Source organism: Hippopotamus amphibius, chromosome 1 (assembly GCF_030028045.1).
Source record: "Hippopotamus amphibius kiboko isolate mHipAmp2 chromosome 1, mHipAmp2.hap2, whole genome shotgun sequence".
Lineage (NCBI taxonomy): Eukaryota > Metazoa > Chordata > Mammalia > Artiodactyla > Hippopotamidae > Hippopotamus > Hippopotamus amphibius.
Window position 1 is genome coordinate 99,443,293 of NC_080186.1, and position 14,356 is coordinate 99,457,648.

The 14,356-nt window shown below is 36.1% G+C and overlaps 1 protein-coding gene across 2 annotated transcripts in view; it reads left to right on the forward strand.

Moving 5' to 3' along the window:
• MAGI3 (membrane associated guanylate kinase, WW and PDZ domain containing 3) overlaps positions 1-14,356 on the forward strand; it is a 238,567-nt gene that overhangs the window by 140,292 nt on the left and 83,919 nt on the right. For both annotated transcript variants that reach the window (XM_057701704.1, XM_057701981.1), the window contains exon 3: positions 13,850-13,969. In XM_057701704.1, the coding sequence (XP_057557687.1) occupies positions 13,850-13,969 (120 nt within the window). The remainder of the gene's footprint in view (positions 1-13,849; positions 13,970-14,356) is intronic.

The window sequence follows — 14,356 nt, forward strand, 5'->3', positions numbered from 1 at the left end:
TGTTGACTACAAGCCTGGACTCCTTAACACAGTATGAAATGCTTTGTTTTAAAATCTGATTCCTTATCTATGATGGCCTCCCATAAATCTACCTTGTCAGGTTTCAGGATTGCAACTTCTGCCTTCTTTTCTTTGCATTTGCCTGATAAATCTTGGTCCATCTTTTTATTCTTTTATCTTTCTGAGTCTGTTTTACAAATAGTGTTGAACTTTATAGCCAGTGTGAAACTTTATATTTATTGATTTGATCGATATCTTTAGTCTCAGTTTTGTGTTTTTCTATTTTTTTAAATAAATTTATTTATTTATGTATTTACTGGCTGCATTGGGTCTTCATTGCTGCACATGGGCTTTTTCTAGTTGAGGTGAGCGCCTTTTCTCTTCATTGCCGTGCGCAGGCTTCTTATTGCGGTGGCTTCTCTTGTTGCAGAGCATGGGCTCTAGGCATGCAGGCTTCAATAGTTGTGGCACGTGAGCTCAGTAGTTGTGGCACATGGGCTTAGTTGCTCTGCAGTATGTGTGATCTTCCCAGACCAAGAATTAAACCCATGTCCCCTTGCATTGGCAATTGGATTCTTAACCACTGCACCACCAGGGAAGTCCCATATTTTTCTATTTTGTAGCCAGTGTGAAACTTTGTGTTTATTGATGTGATCGATATCTTTAGTCCCAGCATTGTCATGTTTTTCTCTTTTACCCATATACAAGTCTTTTATATAAAAAGCCTTTCACTATGTAGTCTATTTTATTTGATGTCTCTTTATTCTAGTGGCTACCTTTGTACCTTTATATAATACTCTTTGTTCCTCCTCCCTTTTTTTTTGTTCCTGCTATGAGCAATGTTAAAATTATCTAGTCATTTCTTCTTCTTCCTTCCCTCTCCCTCTCCTATCATCTGACTTGAAGTAATATCCTTTTATTCCCAGCAAATACAAGGTAATCGGCAAGCTTATTCTGCTTTGCATATGTTTTCCTTATTCTCACTGTTTTTTGATCCTTGATCTGTATCTATATTGGCAATACAAACAACCATTATGTACTGCATTCTCCCCTTTATAATCATCATTTATTCACCATTCTATGGGTAGATGCATATTTAATCAAGCTACAAACACTTATGTTGTTGTTTCTGCAGTAATTCCAGTTGTCTAAAGCTTGTTCTCTACCAGATTTCCATGAAGGATTCACAGGATCATTATAGCAGTTTCTCTGTGGCCTTTATACTTTAAAGTTTGTTTGGATGGATATGAAATTTTTGGCTCATAATTTCTTTCACTATCTTAATTATCTAATTATGTCTTATGGCATAAAGCTTTGCTCTTAAAAAAATCTGAAAACAGTCTGATTTTTATACTCTTATAAGTAACTTGGTATTTCGCCCACATGGGGTGTCTCAGGGTAGCACTTTTAGTCTCATAGCTCCAGAGCTCCCTCCTCCTTGTTAAAGCAAGTTAATAAAAATATGTACTTGTACTTTCTGCTGCCCTCTGCCACTTTTACTTGAATCTTCTTTTTAACTTACTTCTACTGGCCTAGTTTTGCCGTTTCTCCCCAGTGTGAGATTTTGCCCTAGAAAGGAGCTACAATTTATTCGTTTTAATTCATAGGTTCCAAAAAGCTACAGCCATTTCAGATCCTAACAGGAACTCCTAACTTACAAATTGAACTGCCCAAAACCTGTCCAAGAATCTGGAAGCCTTGACGCATCAGTAGCAGTTAGCAAACTGAATGGTCACATCTGATCTCTAAATGTATTTCTTTACTAAAAGATGGCAAATCTTCCTGGAGAAAATTCTGATTCCTGGCCTGGGGCAAGGAAAGTACAAGGTGAGCTTGGAACATCCAGTTGTGTCAGAAAGTATGCTTAAAAAATTGGGGGGATATATCAGAAGAACATAAAGAAAAAAAGCCACCTAGATGGGGTGTCCAATGACAAAATCTGAGACAATTTAAACAATGAAATTAATGAGAGAGAGACATTTATTGTTGTCAGACATTGCACTGTAGATAGAACACAACTGTAATCCTTAAGAGAAGAGGAAAGGAGACTGCACACAAAGGAGTCCTATAATTTCCTCAACTTTCTGCCTGGAGGCACTTTCAAGTTACAGCACAGGAAGGGAGAACCCAGGCAGAGCTTAGTAGACTCTGAGTTGAAGGGACAGAAATATGAGTTCAAGAAGTCTGAGGTGTTTGGAATTTGCAGGACAGAGTGTCAGAAAGGAAAGAACTATGAAGAAAAAGATTTCAGGCAAACTGCATAGGGTGCTTCCTTGGGTCTGTTCCTGAATACTAAGCTGAGAATGTGTAGGATGAGACTCCACAGAGCAGGGCAAAGAACTCTCTGTGAGCTGTAAGGTTAACAATTCCCAGAGCTTACACAGGGCCAGGAGAAATTTGAGTTCTAAGCCTGAGTGGCGAGACCCCGAAAGGGTAATGACTTACTAGTAGGGTTAAAATGACCATAGATTAAGCTTCTTGAGGCCCATTTTAACAAAGCTTAATTATAAAGTCCCCAAAGGATGAAGTGAATCAGCATGTAACTTAACTGTTAGCAAAAATAGAGGAAAGGAGGGAGGGAGGAAAAGGGAATAATCAACACTCTTTAAAGGAAAACAACAAAATCTAGATGCTGAATAACGTAATATTCACAATGTCCAGTGTTTAATAAAAAGTTACTAGGCATACAGAAAAGCAAGGAAATGTGACCCATAGTGAAAGGAAAAGTAAGCTGATTAAAGGAAAAAAAAAAACCCAAACAAGCCAGAAATGACACAGAATTAGACCATACTAAGAATTTTAAAATTATCATAAATATGCTCAAGGATTTAAGGACAGTATGAACAAAATAAAGAGAAAGCAAGATATATATTTGTAAAAAGAACTAAATGGAACTTCAGAAATTCACTGGATGGGCCTAACAGCCTGTTAGGAACTGCAAAGGAAAAGATCAGTGAACTTGAAGATTTAGCAATATAAACTAATCAAACTGAAACATGGAGAGGAAAAAGAGTAAAACAATTAACTTTTTTAAAGCAATCAAATAGTGAGAGAAACAGAGACACTCCTACCTTTGCCACAAAGGACTAACTGGTACTGGATTACCATCTTATCATAAACAACCAGAAATTGGGCAAGATATCTCTAACCCCTGTTTTCAGACATTGGATTATAAGCTGAACAGGACTGTGATGTGTTCATAATGACCTGTGGCACACTATCAAGCCAAAATGGAGGAAGCAGAAAAAATATTTGAAGAAATAGTAGCTGAAATGTTTGCACATTCAGTGAAAACTATAAACCCGTAGATCAAAGAATCTCAACAAACCCCAAGCAGAAGAAACATTAAAAAAGAAAAAAAAAAAAAAAGATCAACATACATCATAGTGTAATTGCTGAAAACCAGTGATAAAGAGAAAATGTGAAAGGCAGACAGGAGAGAGACATACAAGAGAATGCAGAATGACTGCAGACTGAAAGTCAGTCAAACGTCATCTTTAAGATGCTGGAAAGAAAAAATGCCAAACTATATACAGTAAAAAATATCCTTAAAAATAAAGATAAATAAAGAAATTTTTTGAGACAAAAAAAGGATGAGGGAATTTTTCTCCAGCAGACTTGTACTATAAGAAATAGTAAAGGAAATCCTTCAGATGGAGTGGAAATGATACCAGAATGAGAACTAAAAGGAAAATAGAAAAAACTTCATAATTATAGTTCAAGATTTCAATACTCGCTTTAGGAAAAGTAAGCAAATCAACAAGGTTATAACATGAATAATATTTTCAACCAACCTGACCAAATTGTTATTTGTTAGAGTATGCTACCCAACCACATAAGGTTATATATTCTTTTCTAGTGCACATGGAACATTTACAAATATAGACCATAAAACAAGACTTAGTAAATTTAAGAGGATTTAAATCATACAAAATATGTTCTCTGATCATAATATAAATTAGAAATCATTTACAGAAAGATATCTGGAAAATCTCCAAATATTTGGAAATTAAATAGCACACTTCCAACTAACTTGTGAGTTAAAGAATAAGCCACAAGGAAAATTGCAAAGTATCACACATATCAATACAACATATCAATTTGTGGGATGTTGCTAGAGCAGTATTTAGAGGAAAATTTATACTACTAAAATACTTATATTAGAAAATAATAAAGATCTCAATCAATGATCTAAATTTCTACCTTGAGAAGAACAAAGTAAACCCAACTTAAGTAGCAGGAAGGAAATAATAAAGATAAGAGCAGAAATCAATAAACTAGAAAACAGAAATGATAGAGAAAAATCAGTGAAATCCAAAGTTGCTTCTTTCAGATTAATGAAAGTGATAAACTACAGTATTGGGAATGAGAGAGATGGCATCACTAAAAATCTTACAAGTGTGAAGTGGATAATAAGGAATATTCTAAACAACTTTATGCCAATAAACTCAACAACTAAGATGAAATGGTTAAATTCTTTGGAAGACAAAAACTGTCAATGCTCACTCAAGAAGAAATTGATGAATTGAACAGCCTTGTATCTATTAAAGAAATTAAATTTGTAGTTTGTAACTTTCCCATAGAGAAAACTTCAGGCCCAGATGGTACTGATGAATTGCTCCAAATATTTAAAGAAGAAATAATGCCAATTCTACACAACTTCTTCTGAAAATTAGAACAGTTCTCAGCCTCACTCTGTGATCTGAGCATTATCCTGATTCTAAAGCAAGACGAAAACATTAAAAGAAAAGAATATTAGACCAAAATTTTTCATGAACGTAGGCTCAAAATCCTTTAAATATTTTAGCAAATCAATATATAGCAGTATAGAAAAAGAGTAACACATTATGGCCAAGTGGGATTTGTCCGAGGAATGCAAGGTTGGTATAACATTTGAAGATTAGTATAGTAACAGACTATAAAAGCCATATGATCTTCTCAATAGGTGCTGAAAAAAACATTTGACAAAAATCCAACTTCAGTTCATCATAGAATCTCTCAGAACACTAGTCTGCCAGTTTGTTACTCACTGCCTCTTGGCTTCAAATCTACTCTTTTTGCCTACTTATGATACTGTCACATTTTCTCCTTACCATCTGACACAATGTTAAGCTTTGTCAGTAGAGGGTGCAGGAAGGATGCTGGAGAAAGAAGAGGCTTCTTTTCCTGGTTCCAGCATGTCTTTTTCTTTTTGCTTCTGCCTGCAAAAAGATACCCAGTAAATTTTAGCAGCACTCTAGTGGTCAGCTACCCAGTGGCAAGTTCAGTGGTGCACCTGGGTGGGGGAGGGGAGGGGGATGGGGCTGAGGGGTGGGGATGGGGAAAGTCCCAGCAGCGAGTTTAGGAACATCCTCATGAGTTCCACCAATGCACCAGCTGAATTCCTCGCAGTTTCCTGGTGAGTTCTGCGGGGACCAGCAGGCTCCCCAGATTTCAGCAGTATCTCTTGCAAGTGATTTTCCAGTGGGTTTCTAGCCCAGCCAGTGTCCCAGCTGGTTTCCTAGTAAGTCCAAAACACCCTCCTACCTGCATCCCTACCACTCAAGGCAGCTTGCTGGTGAATTTTATTGCTACTCCAGCAGACAGTTCTCTGCCCACCAACCTCAACCCACTGATTGTGAACCAGCTCTGTCCCAAGGCAACCCAGCAAACTTCTGTACCATCCAGTGGGCTGCTACACACCTTCTCCAACAAGATCTGAATCCTAGACTTTGAGAGCATCTCTTTGAGAATAGTACTCTTTAGAGTTCTCTTTTATTCCCTCTTAGTTAATTCTTTATAAATAGTTGATAATTCTTTACATTAAGCTGTCCTTGTTCAAGTTACCATCTAGTTTCTTGCTCCTGTTTGGACCCTGGCTGTACAGAATTGGTACTGGTAGTAGTCCCAGGAGACAGGCCCTCCAAGAAGGGATTTTAGGATTGGTTTTTGTTGTGTACTTGGGCTTGAGCACAGAGCCAAATTCTTTCCAGTGGGAAGTAGGTTGCTGGTAGTTCATGACAAGTGGCATCACAATTTAGTCATAGTATAACCTGTGGCTGATTGTGATGGAAGTAGTACCAGCTGAGCCAAGTACCTTGCGAACCCAAATGACTGCTACACTTGACCATTATAGCAGTAATAATGGCTAGAAACACTGAGGTGCAGGATGGATTCTCCTGAGTGCAGCAAGCACTTAAAGAGAGAAAGTGACGACATAAAATCAGATGATTTATTATTATTAGAAACTAATATAACAAGATTTTAATAACACTTTTAAATGATCTCAACCTGATACAGGCATTTGCTAACAGAAAACCTTAAAAGAAGGGAACAGTAACACAAATGCCAAATAAAAAACATCTAAAAATTTGAAAGGTAATACCACACATATTTAATGTTTGAATTTTTCACTCCTGAATTTAAAGCACACAAAGTATCAATTACATTATCTGATGGCCTTATAACAAATATTCAGACACAGAAAAAAATATATTTCATTTTTTACATGGACATTCATAAAATTGTTGCGTATGTCCAAAAGCATCTTCAAATTGGGTGTTAGCCATTGGTCATTCATGTAAGCTTGTTTCTTTTTATAGTGATGAAAATGTTTTGTTTTCTTGCCCTGATTTTGTTTTCACCGTTGAAATCTATATTGCTTTTACATCAGATTTTAGACCAGCTCTGATTTCAGGTTGAAGTGTTCTACAACAACATTCACTTCTTACATTTCTTCTCTTAAAGTATTTTTAAAGCACTGAAACTCACAGCAAATATCAAATGGTGGAAAATGCCAGAGAACATTGTTGGATAGTGTTCAGGTAACATTCAGATCTCCCAACCGATGTTAAAAACATTACACAGAATCACATATTGAAACTGCCAGTTTAACATCTCATCTAGTCTTCAAAACGTGTGATTTTTTTTGGAACATCACTCATAGGATTTATATAAAGTATAAATATATATATAATCTTATTAATGTTATATTTGCAAGAATGACCCGCTGTTAGCAGCAGAACCCTGACTCCACACTTGCAGCATGGGCACAGCTGCAGGTAAGGCTGAGTAGATTGTGACTGCTGCACTCCTCCATGCCTCTGTCCTAGTCCCCGAAAATGTCGGCTTTAACATTTGATTCTACTTTTCAGTGTTTCCTGCTCTTGCTTTCAGTTAATATCAATAGATTCCTTCAAACCAGTAACATCTCTATGTCAGATCATTAAGCGTTAATTCTCACAGCAGAACTACAATACCTTTTGTTCCTTCGTTTTCCCCATCAACTAATTTTTCTTGGGATTTAGAAAAAGCAAATTTGCCAAGGAGCTCCAGAAAGGAATTCCTACATGGAGACAGTAATGTAAATCAACTATAGCTCTCATATATTGTTGGTGGCAATGCAAAGTAGTGTATCTACTTTGGGACTTTTTCTTACAAAGTTAGACATACACTTATCATATGGCCCAGCAACTCTACCCCTAGGCATTAACTCTACCCCTAGGCATTAACTCAACGTAAATTTAAATCTAAATCTTCCCTAAGACTTGTAAGTGAACAGCAGTATTGTCTAAAACCTGGAAACAACCCAAACGTTCACCAGTGGTGAATGCATAATCAAATTTTGGTGTATCTTTACAGTGGAACCCTCAATAATGAAAGGATATTTAACGGCAAACTGGATGAATCTCAGACGTGTCATGCAGAGCGAAAGAAACCAGACACAAACCACTACTGGAATCAAATTAGCGTATGATTTCATTTATATGAGATTCTATTAAAGGCAGAACTATAGTGATGACAGATGAGTGGCTGCCGCAGGGTGGGAGACTGCCAAAGGGCACAGGCAGGCTTTTGGGGGCGATGGTTCCCAAAATTCGTAGAATTGTACCATTAGAATTAGTGAATTTTATTATAGATAAATTATATCATGATAAAGTGGCCAAATAAACTCCCACAATTATATACTTTTATATTATCAACAATTAGAAAATGAAAATTTACAGAAGGATATGTATAGCATAAAAATAGCATAAAATATTTGAAATACATAGAAATTAATCTCTAAATAAGTACAAAGTGTAAAGATCTCTGTAGGGTCAAATTAAGGGACATTAAGGAAGATCTAAATACATTGACAGAAGTTTCTTGTTCATGGATTAAAGACTCAATGTGGTGAAGATATCAGTTCTCTGCAAGTTGATTAATAGATTCCAAAAAAATTCCAGCATTTTTTAGCCTATCTGATTGCAGAATCTGTATAGAAAAGTTATGAATAGGAAAAACAAGGTAAGTGGACTTGCTCTGCTCTATCTCAAGATTTGTCACGGCAATGTAATAATTACAACATTGTGATAAAGGTGCAGGAATGGTCAGTAGATAAAGGAGATGTAATAGAAAGTCCAGCAATAGGCACCTAGTCTTATATGGGCGTTTCTGTATAAGATTCCCATGACAGAAGTGCCATGGCTGATTAGAGGGGAAAATGACTTTTTGATAAATCTTGTTGAACAAGCATTTGGGAAAAAAAGTAAATTGGACTGCTAGCTCATATCAAGTCCAAAACAAAACAAAAAATGTTTTAGTACATTAAAGTACTAGGTGTGAAAGGCAAAGCAGTAATGCTTTTTAAAAAGAATGTAGAATACCTGCATTGCCTTGGAAAGGATTTCTTCAACAAGACACAAAAACCATTAGCTATAAAGGAAAGAAAGGGTTGATAAATTTGTCTACATTAAAATGAAAAACTTCTGTCATCAAAGGACCGTTTATAAAAAAAAAGGTGAAAAGAACTCACAGAGTGGGAAGAAGATACTGTCTGTTCTGCAACATTTGTTTCAATAATGCAGGTAAGTTCATATGTGATTGGTAACTAGGTAGGAGAATGATGTCAACTGAACTGAGGTAATATTGGTTCTTATTTCATTTTCCCAGCTAATGTTTTGTATCATCAAGTAGCAGCAAGTAAACACAGACCATACAGGCATAGCTGAGTATTGTTTCTACTGTGTATGATGCCTATTCACCTCAATTTGACCTCTTTTCTCAGTTTGAACTTGTGCTTTATCTTAAAATTGTTGGTTGTACCTTTTGCCTTATCTTCATTATTCGGTAGCCTCCACCCTCCATGTATCCCTTTCTACGTTTCCTTTTCATTTTTTTTTCTTACTGTTTTTAAAGACAAAGTGTTTTATCTATTCTAGTATTTTTATTAGGAATATAACATATCTTTTAAACTGTGTTAATATTTTTCATTGGGGTTGTGACTGATTTTACAAATGCTCTGTTTACAAAGTTGCAATAGGTTTTGAGAGATCAACCCTATCCTATTTTTTCCATAATCTTCTCTTATTTTTGGTGCATGATTTTGCAGAAAGCACTATTTGAAAAAAGCATATTTCATATTTTAGCAGAAATACCCCATTTGCAACACATATACCTGGCAAAAGATTGCAATGCTTCAATACTAAGACACAATTATTTCACATTTTAACCTCTCTACAATTGGAATGCATCTTAACAATATATGAAATCTTTCAATTATAATTGCCAGTTTTTTTTTCTTTTATAGGGGTAAAATAATGGTGCATTTTAGAAGCTGCTGATTTCTTAGATTTGATGAAGTAACGTAGTATCCAGAATGCAAAGAACTACAATTTTAAAAAGACAGGCAACCCAATAGAGAAATGGCAAAAGACTTGATCAGCCACTTCACAACAGAAGGAATCTCTGTGGCCAGTAAATATATAGAAAAGAATGTTTACTCTTATAAGGCAGTTGCACATTAAATACACAGTAAGATGACTTTACATACTTAGCATGTAGGCAGAAGTTTAAAAACCTGATAACAAGTGTCATCATCCTTTTGGATACAAAAAGAATGCTTATGGTATGATTCCATTCATATGAAGTTACAAAATAGGCAAACCTAAGCTGTGTTGCTCACGAGTGCATTACTCAGTTGGTAGAAACATTTTTAAAAAGAAAAGAAATCATCATCACAAATGTCAAAATGGTGGTTACTTTGCAGGTGGGGGAGGGAGAGATTTATGATTGGAGGCACACAGGGGCTTTTGGCATCCTGGTAATGTTCTGTTTCTTTACCTGGATGAGTTTGCTTTATTATTACTCGTTAAACTATATATATGTAGTTTAATGTACTTATATATATGTGTTTTATGTACTTTTCTGTATATTTCAGAATAAAACAAAAAGAAAGGAATGATCAGTTATGTCAAAGGTTGTTGATTGGCCAAGTAATGTGAGGACTGAGACTTGAGCATTGGGCTAAGCAAAGTGGGGACTCCTGATGCACATACCAGATCGTCTCAGTGAGAGTGGTTGGGGCAGTGATCTGATTGTAATGGGCCCAAGAGAGAATGAGAGGAGAGCAATTGAAGACTGAGTAAGCAGAACCTGGAGGAATTTTTATGTAAAAAGGAGAAATATAGTGTTGACTGGACTGGAGGGGATGTACAAAGCTTTACATTAAACATATAGAGTATCAGGAGAATAGAGAGGTAAATTTTCTGGAACACTGATGGCAATGGAGTAGGGTAGGGGAAGGTAGAGACCTTTTTTTTTTTTTAAGAACTTTTATTGAGATATAGTTAACATACAATAAACTACATATATTTAGAGTGTACAATTTGGTATCCCAATCTCCCAGTTCATTCCCCTCCCCGCTTTCGCCACTTGGTGTCCATATGTTTGGGTAGAGAACTTTTTATGTGTATGAGAGTACATGTTTTGAGGGGGAAGAAGTGAAAATTTATAATACGTTTGTAAAGAGAATTAACATTAAAGCTGCTTTGTAAGCCCTGGAAATATATATGTTGGAATCACACATAACATTTTATATCTGTTAATGGAAAGAATCATGAACACCATCTTGCTTAATGCCACTTTGCAGAAAGAGAACGAAGCCCAGAGGGATTAAGTACTTGCTCAAAATTGTGCCATTAATAATTATCCCAGACTAAAACACACAGTTGCTCCTGCCGCTTGGGTCAGTGCTTTTTTACATAGTATTATCTATAATATGGTTTGCTCTTAAATTGGGTTTTGTATAGTCATTATGTTTTATAGTAGAGTTTATTTAGATAATATTTCAATTAGCCTTTGCTGCATAATAGACTACCCTAGACTGTAATGGCATAAAATAACCACCATCTATTATTTCTCATGGTTTGATGAGTTGGCAGATCTCAGCTGGGCCCACTCATGTGGCTGTAGGCATTGGCAGCTTAACTGGGGTTGGAAGGGCTAAACTGGCCTCACTCACATGTCTGGAGCCTTGGTGCTGTTTGTTGGATGGGGCTCTCTCTCACCATTCAGTAGTCTCGCCCGGACATCCGTACATGGTGGTGGGACCGTTCCATGGAGGCAAAGATGGAAATCTAGACTCTTGAACTTGCACATCACATTAAATTATTCAAAGCAAGCCGTAAGTCCAGTGCATATTCAAGAGGGGGGGCAACAGGCCCCATCTCTTGATGGGAGGAAGTACAAAATCTGTGGCCATGTTTTTCCATTTATCACAGCTGCTAATCATAAATTTAACCACTGAATTTATTTTCCAGTGTTAACTTTTACTTAACATGGAGCTAAAAGCTGTTGATTTGGGGGATCTAACAATGTAGTTGTAGTCAGTATATGAGAGACAAAAATTTGATAATGAAAAAATGTTAAGAAAAAGGGATGTTATGTTTTCCAGATTTTGTATCCTCTGTGATGTAAGAGAGATAAATGCTCATTTTTATAAAAAGTTGGGTAAAAATAAGGGGGAAAATTCATTGAATACTGTCTTTGTTGCTTAGAATATTGGTTTAATCATTACTTTCTGAGAACATTACCATTAATGTTTTATCATCATCATTGTGGATTTTTTTCACGTTACAAAATATAATAGAATGTAATGCCACTGAAAAGTAAAAGCAATAGTTTCCCGTGAATTAATTTATAATAATGGTAGCATATTGCCAGGCACTGTGGTAATTACATTTGTATGAAATTTCACTTAATTTATTGGACAGCTATCTATATGAGTGCCTACTGTGGTTCTTACACTGTGCCAAGATTTGGGGCTATTGCTCTAAACCAAATAGACGTGGTCCTTGCATATTGCCATACCCTAGGTGGGAATCAAGGAAGGTTCTCTAAAGAAGCTTTCTAAGCCAGACGTGAAGGATGAGTAGGAGTTAGTTGAGGTAAGAGCGAAGGGGAATAGGAAGTCTTCCAAGGAAAAGAATGGTTTGGACAAAGACTTTGGAGATAAGCGAGTGCAAGGAACATTAAAAGAATTGAAAAAAAAAAAATCTATTACGGCTAAAGCCTAGAGTGTGGAAGGGGTGAGGCAAGAAAGAAGCTGAAGAGGTAGAACCTGGATTTTATGCCAGAATCATGGGAACCACTGATGGGTTTAGAGGTTATTTTTCAGATTGTTTTAGAAAAGTCACTGGCTGCGGCTTGGGTAAGGGGTGTAGCCAGGGAGAAGAGAGGGTTGACCCTAGGAGACCAGCAATACAGGCCATAGATAGTGATGTGAATTGAGTGAGTGTGAGAATGAAGACAAGTATAGGAATCCTACAGGTATTTAGGAGATGGAATCAACCAGGTTTGGTGACTGGATGTAGAGTAGAGCGAAGAACCCAAGGTAACTAACTCAGGTTTCTGGCTTGGAGAGCTATTAACAAATAGGGAGCGTGAGTAGAAGAATAGGCTTGGGAAGGCATCCTTGGCAGGACAATATCCCAACTCTGTTTCCAGGCTAGGCACCTGAATCTCTTTTTTGTATTCTCTAGTATTTGAAATGACATTTTCAATATCAGTTCAAAAAAATATTGACTCTTGTTCAGTGAAATTCAATAAAACATAGCAATGCTGCCATAACCTGATTTTATATCTTGGGTCTGAAAGAAAAATTTTACTTTGGTTTAATTCCTTAATAGATAGACATTTCGTGCTCTGTTGCTGTGGTGAATTTCATTAAGCAATTTACTTAATGTTTTGAAATTACGTGAAGAGAATAATGGCTAAGAAGCAATATGTGAGTTCCTATCTTAATTCCTAAGCCTTTTATTCATTAGTCTAAAATAATTTCATAATTAATACTTGTTCAAGTTTTTTAAATGGAGCTCATTAAGAGTTTTTAAAAGTTTTTCTCTTTTTTATTGTCCGTTACAAGTCTAGTAAGTAGAATGTTAGTTTACATTTATGCTGAGGAAGAAAAAAGTATGTAAGGTAGCTACATGAAAATGAAGCCTAGGGACTTCCCTGGTGGTCCAGTGGGTAAGACTCCATGCTCCCAGTGAAGGGGGCCCGGGTTCTATCCCTGGTCAGGGAACTAGATCCCGCATGCATGCTGCAGCTAAGAGTCCATGCCACCAACTAAAGATCCCATGTGCTGCAACTAAGACCCAGTGCAGCCTAAATAAATAAGTAAATAAATATTAAAAAAAAAAAGAAAAAGAAAAAGAAAAAATGACGCCTATCCTGGGTGGACTTATCTCTCCTTCAAATGTTAAGTAATGATAATTGAGGTTTAAAAGAAGAATTAACTGCTCTGTCTTGGAAAGTTAAACTTTCTTGGACACTCACATTTTAATCTTTGTAATTGTGAATTTCGTAGCTATTTGCAGATTTTATTAAAGTATATTTATTTACTCATCCTACATTATTTATTGTCCTACTTTCACCTAGGAATGTTAATTTGTCTAAAATGCTCTGATCATCACTCTAGAAGATACAATATGTTCAGTAGTCTGTTTCCCATGTGTTCTCTATAAACTGAATTTTCTATTATTCACAATGTTGTGTAAGTTTAAAAGCACTTTACAACCTATTTTTTTCTTTTTCTTTTTTTCCTTAGGCACTACAAGGGCCCCCAGGGATGGGGAAGTACCAGGGGTGGACTATAATTTCATTTCTGTTGAACAGTTCAAAGCACTGGAAGACAGTGGAGCATTATTAGAAAGTGGAACGTATGATGGTATGTCCCCAAATATTGACAACAGCAACCCAGAAAACTATCTGATTGATTCTAATTATTTCAGAGGGCATTTGATCAGTAAAATACTATTTTTTTAAAAGTTTTTTTCTATCAGTCTTTGGGAGATTTTTCTTTTAATTAGGCTATTTGTAATTTACTAATTAAAATGGGATTAAACAATAAGGAAGTGCATTCTGTATTATTATAAAGTTGATTGTGAACAATGTACTAAAATCATTCAAAGTGGCCAGTTCGCGTGTTTCATAGTGATTCACGTTCATCATATGAATTCAACAGGTATTTGTGGGTTCTATTTATGGTTGGAAATAAAAATACTGTACACTTTAAAAAATCTATTTATACCTTGGATCTCTTGGAGAAAAGAGA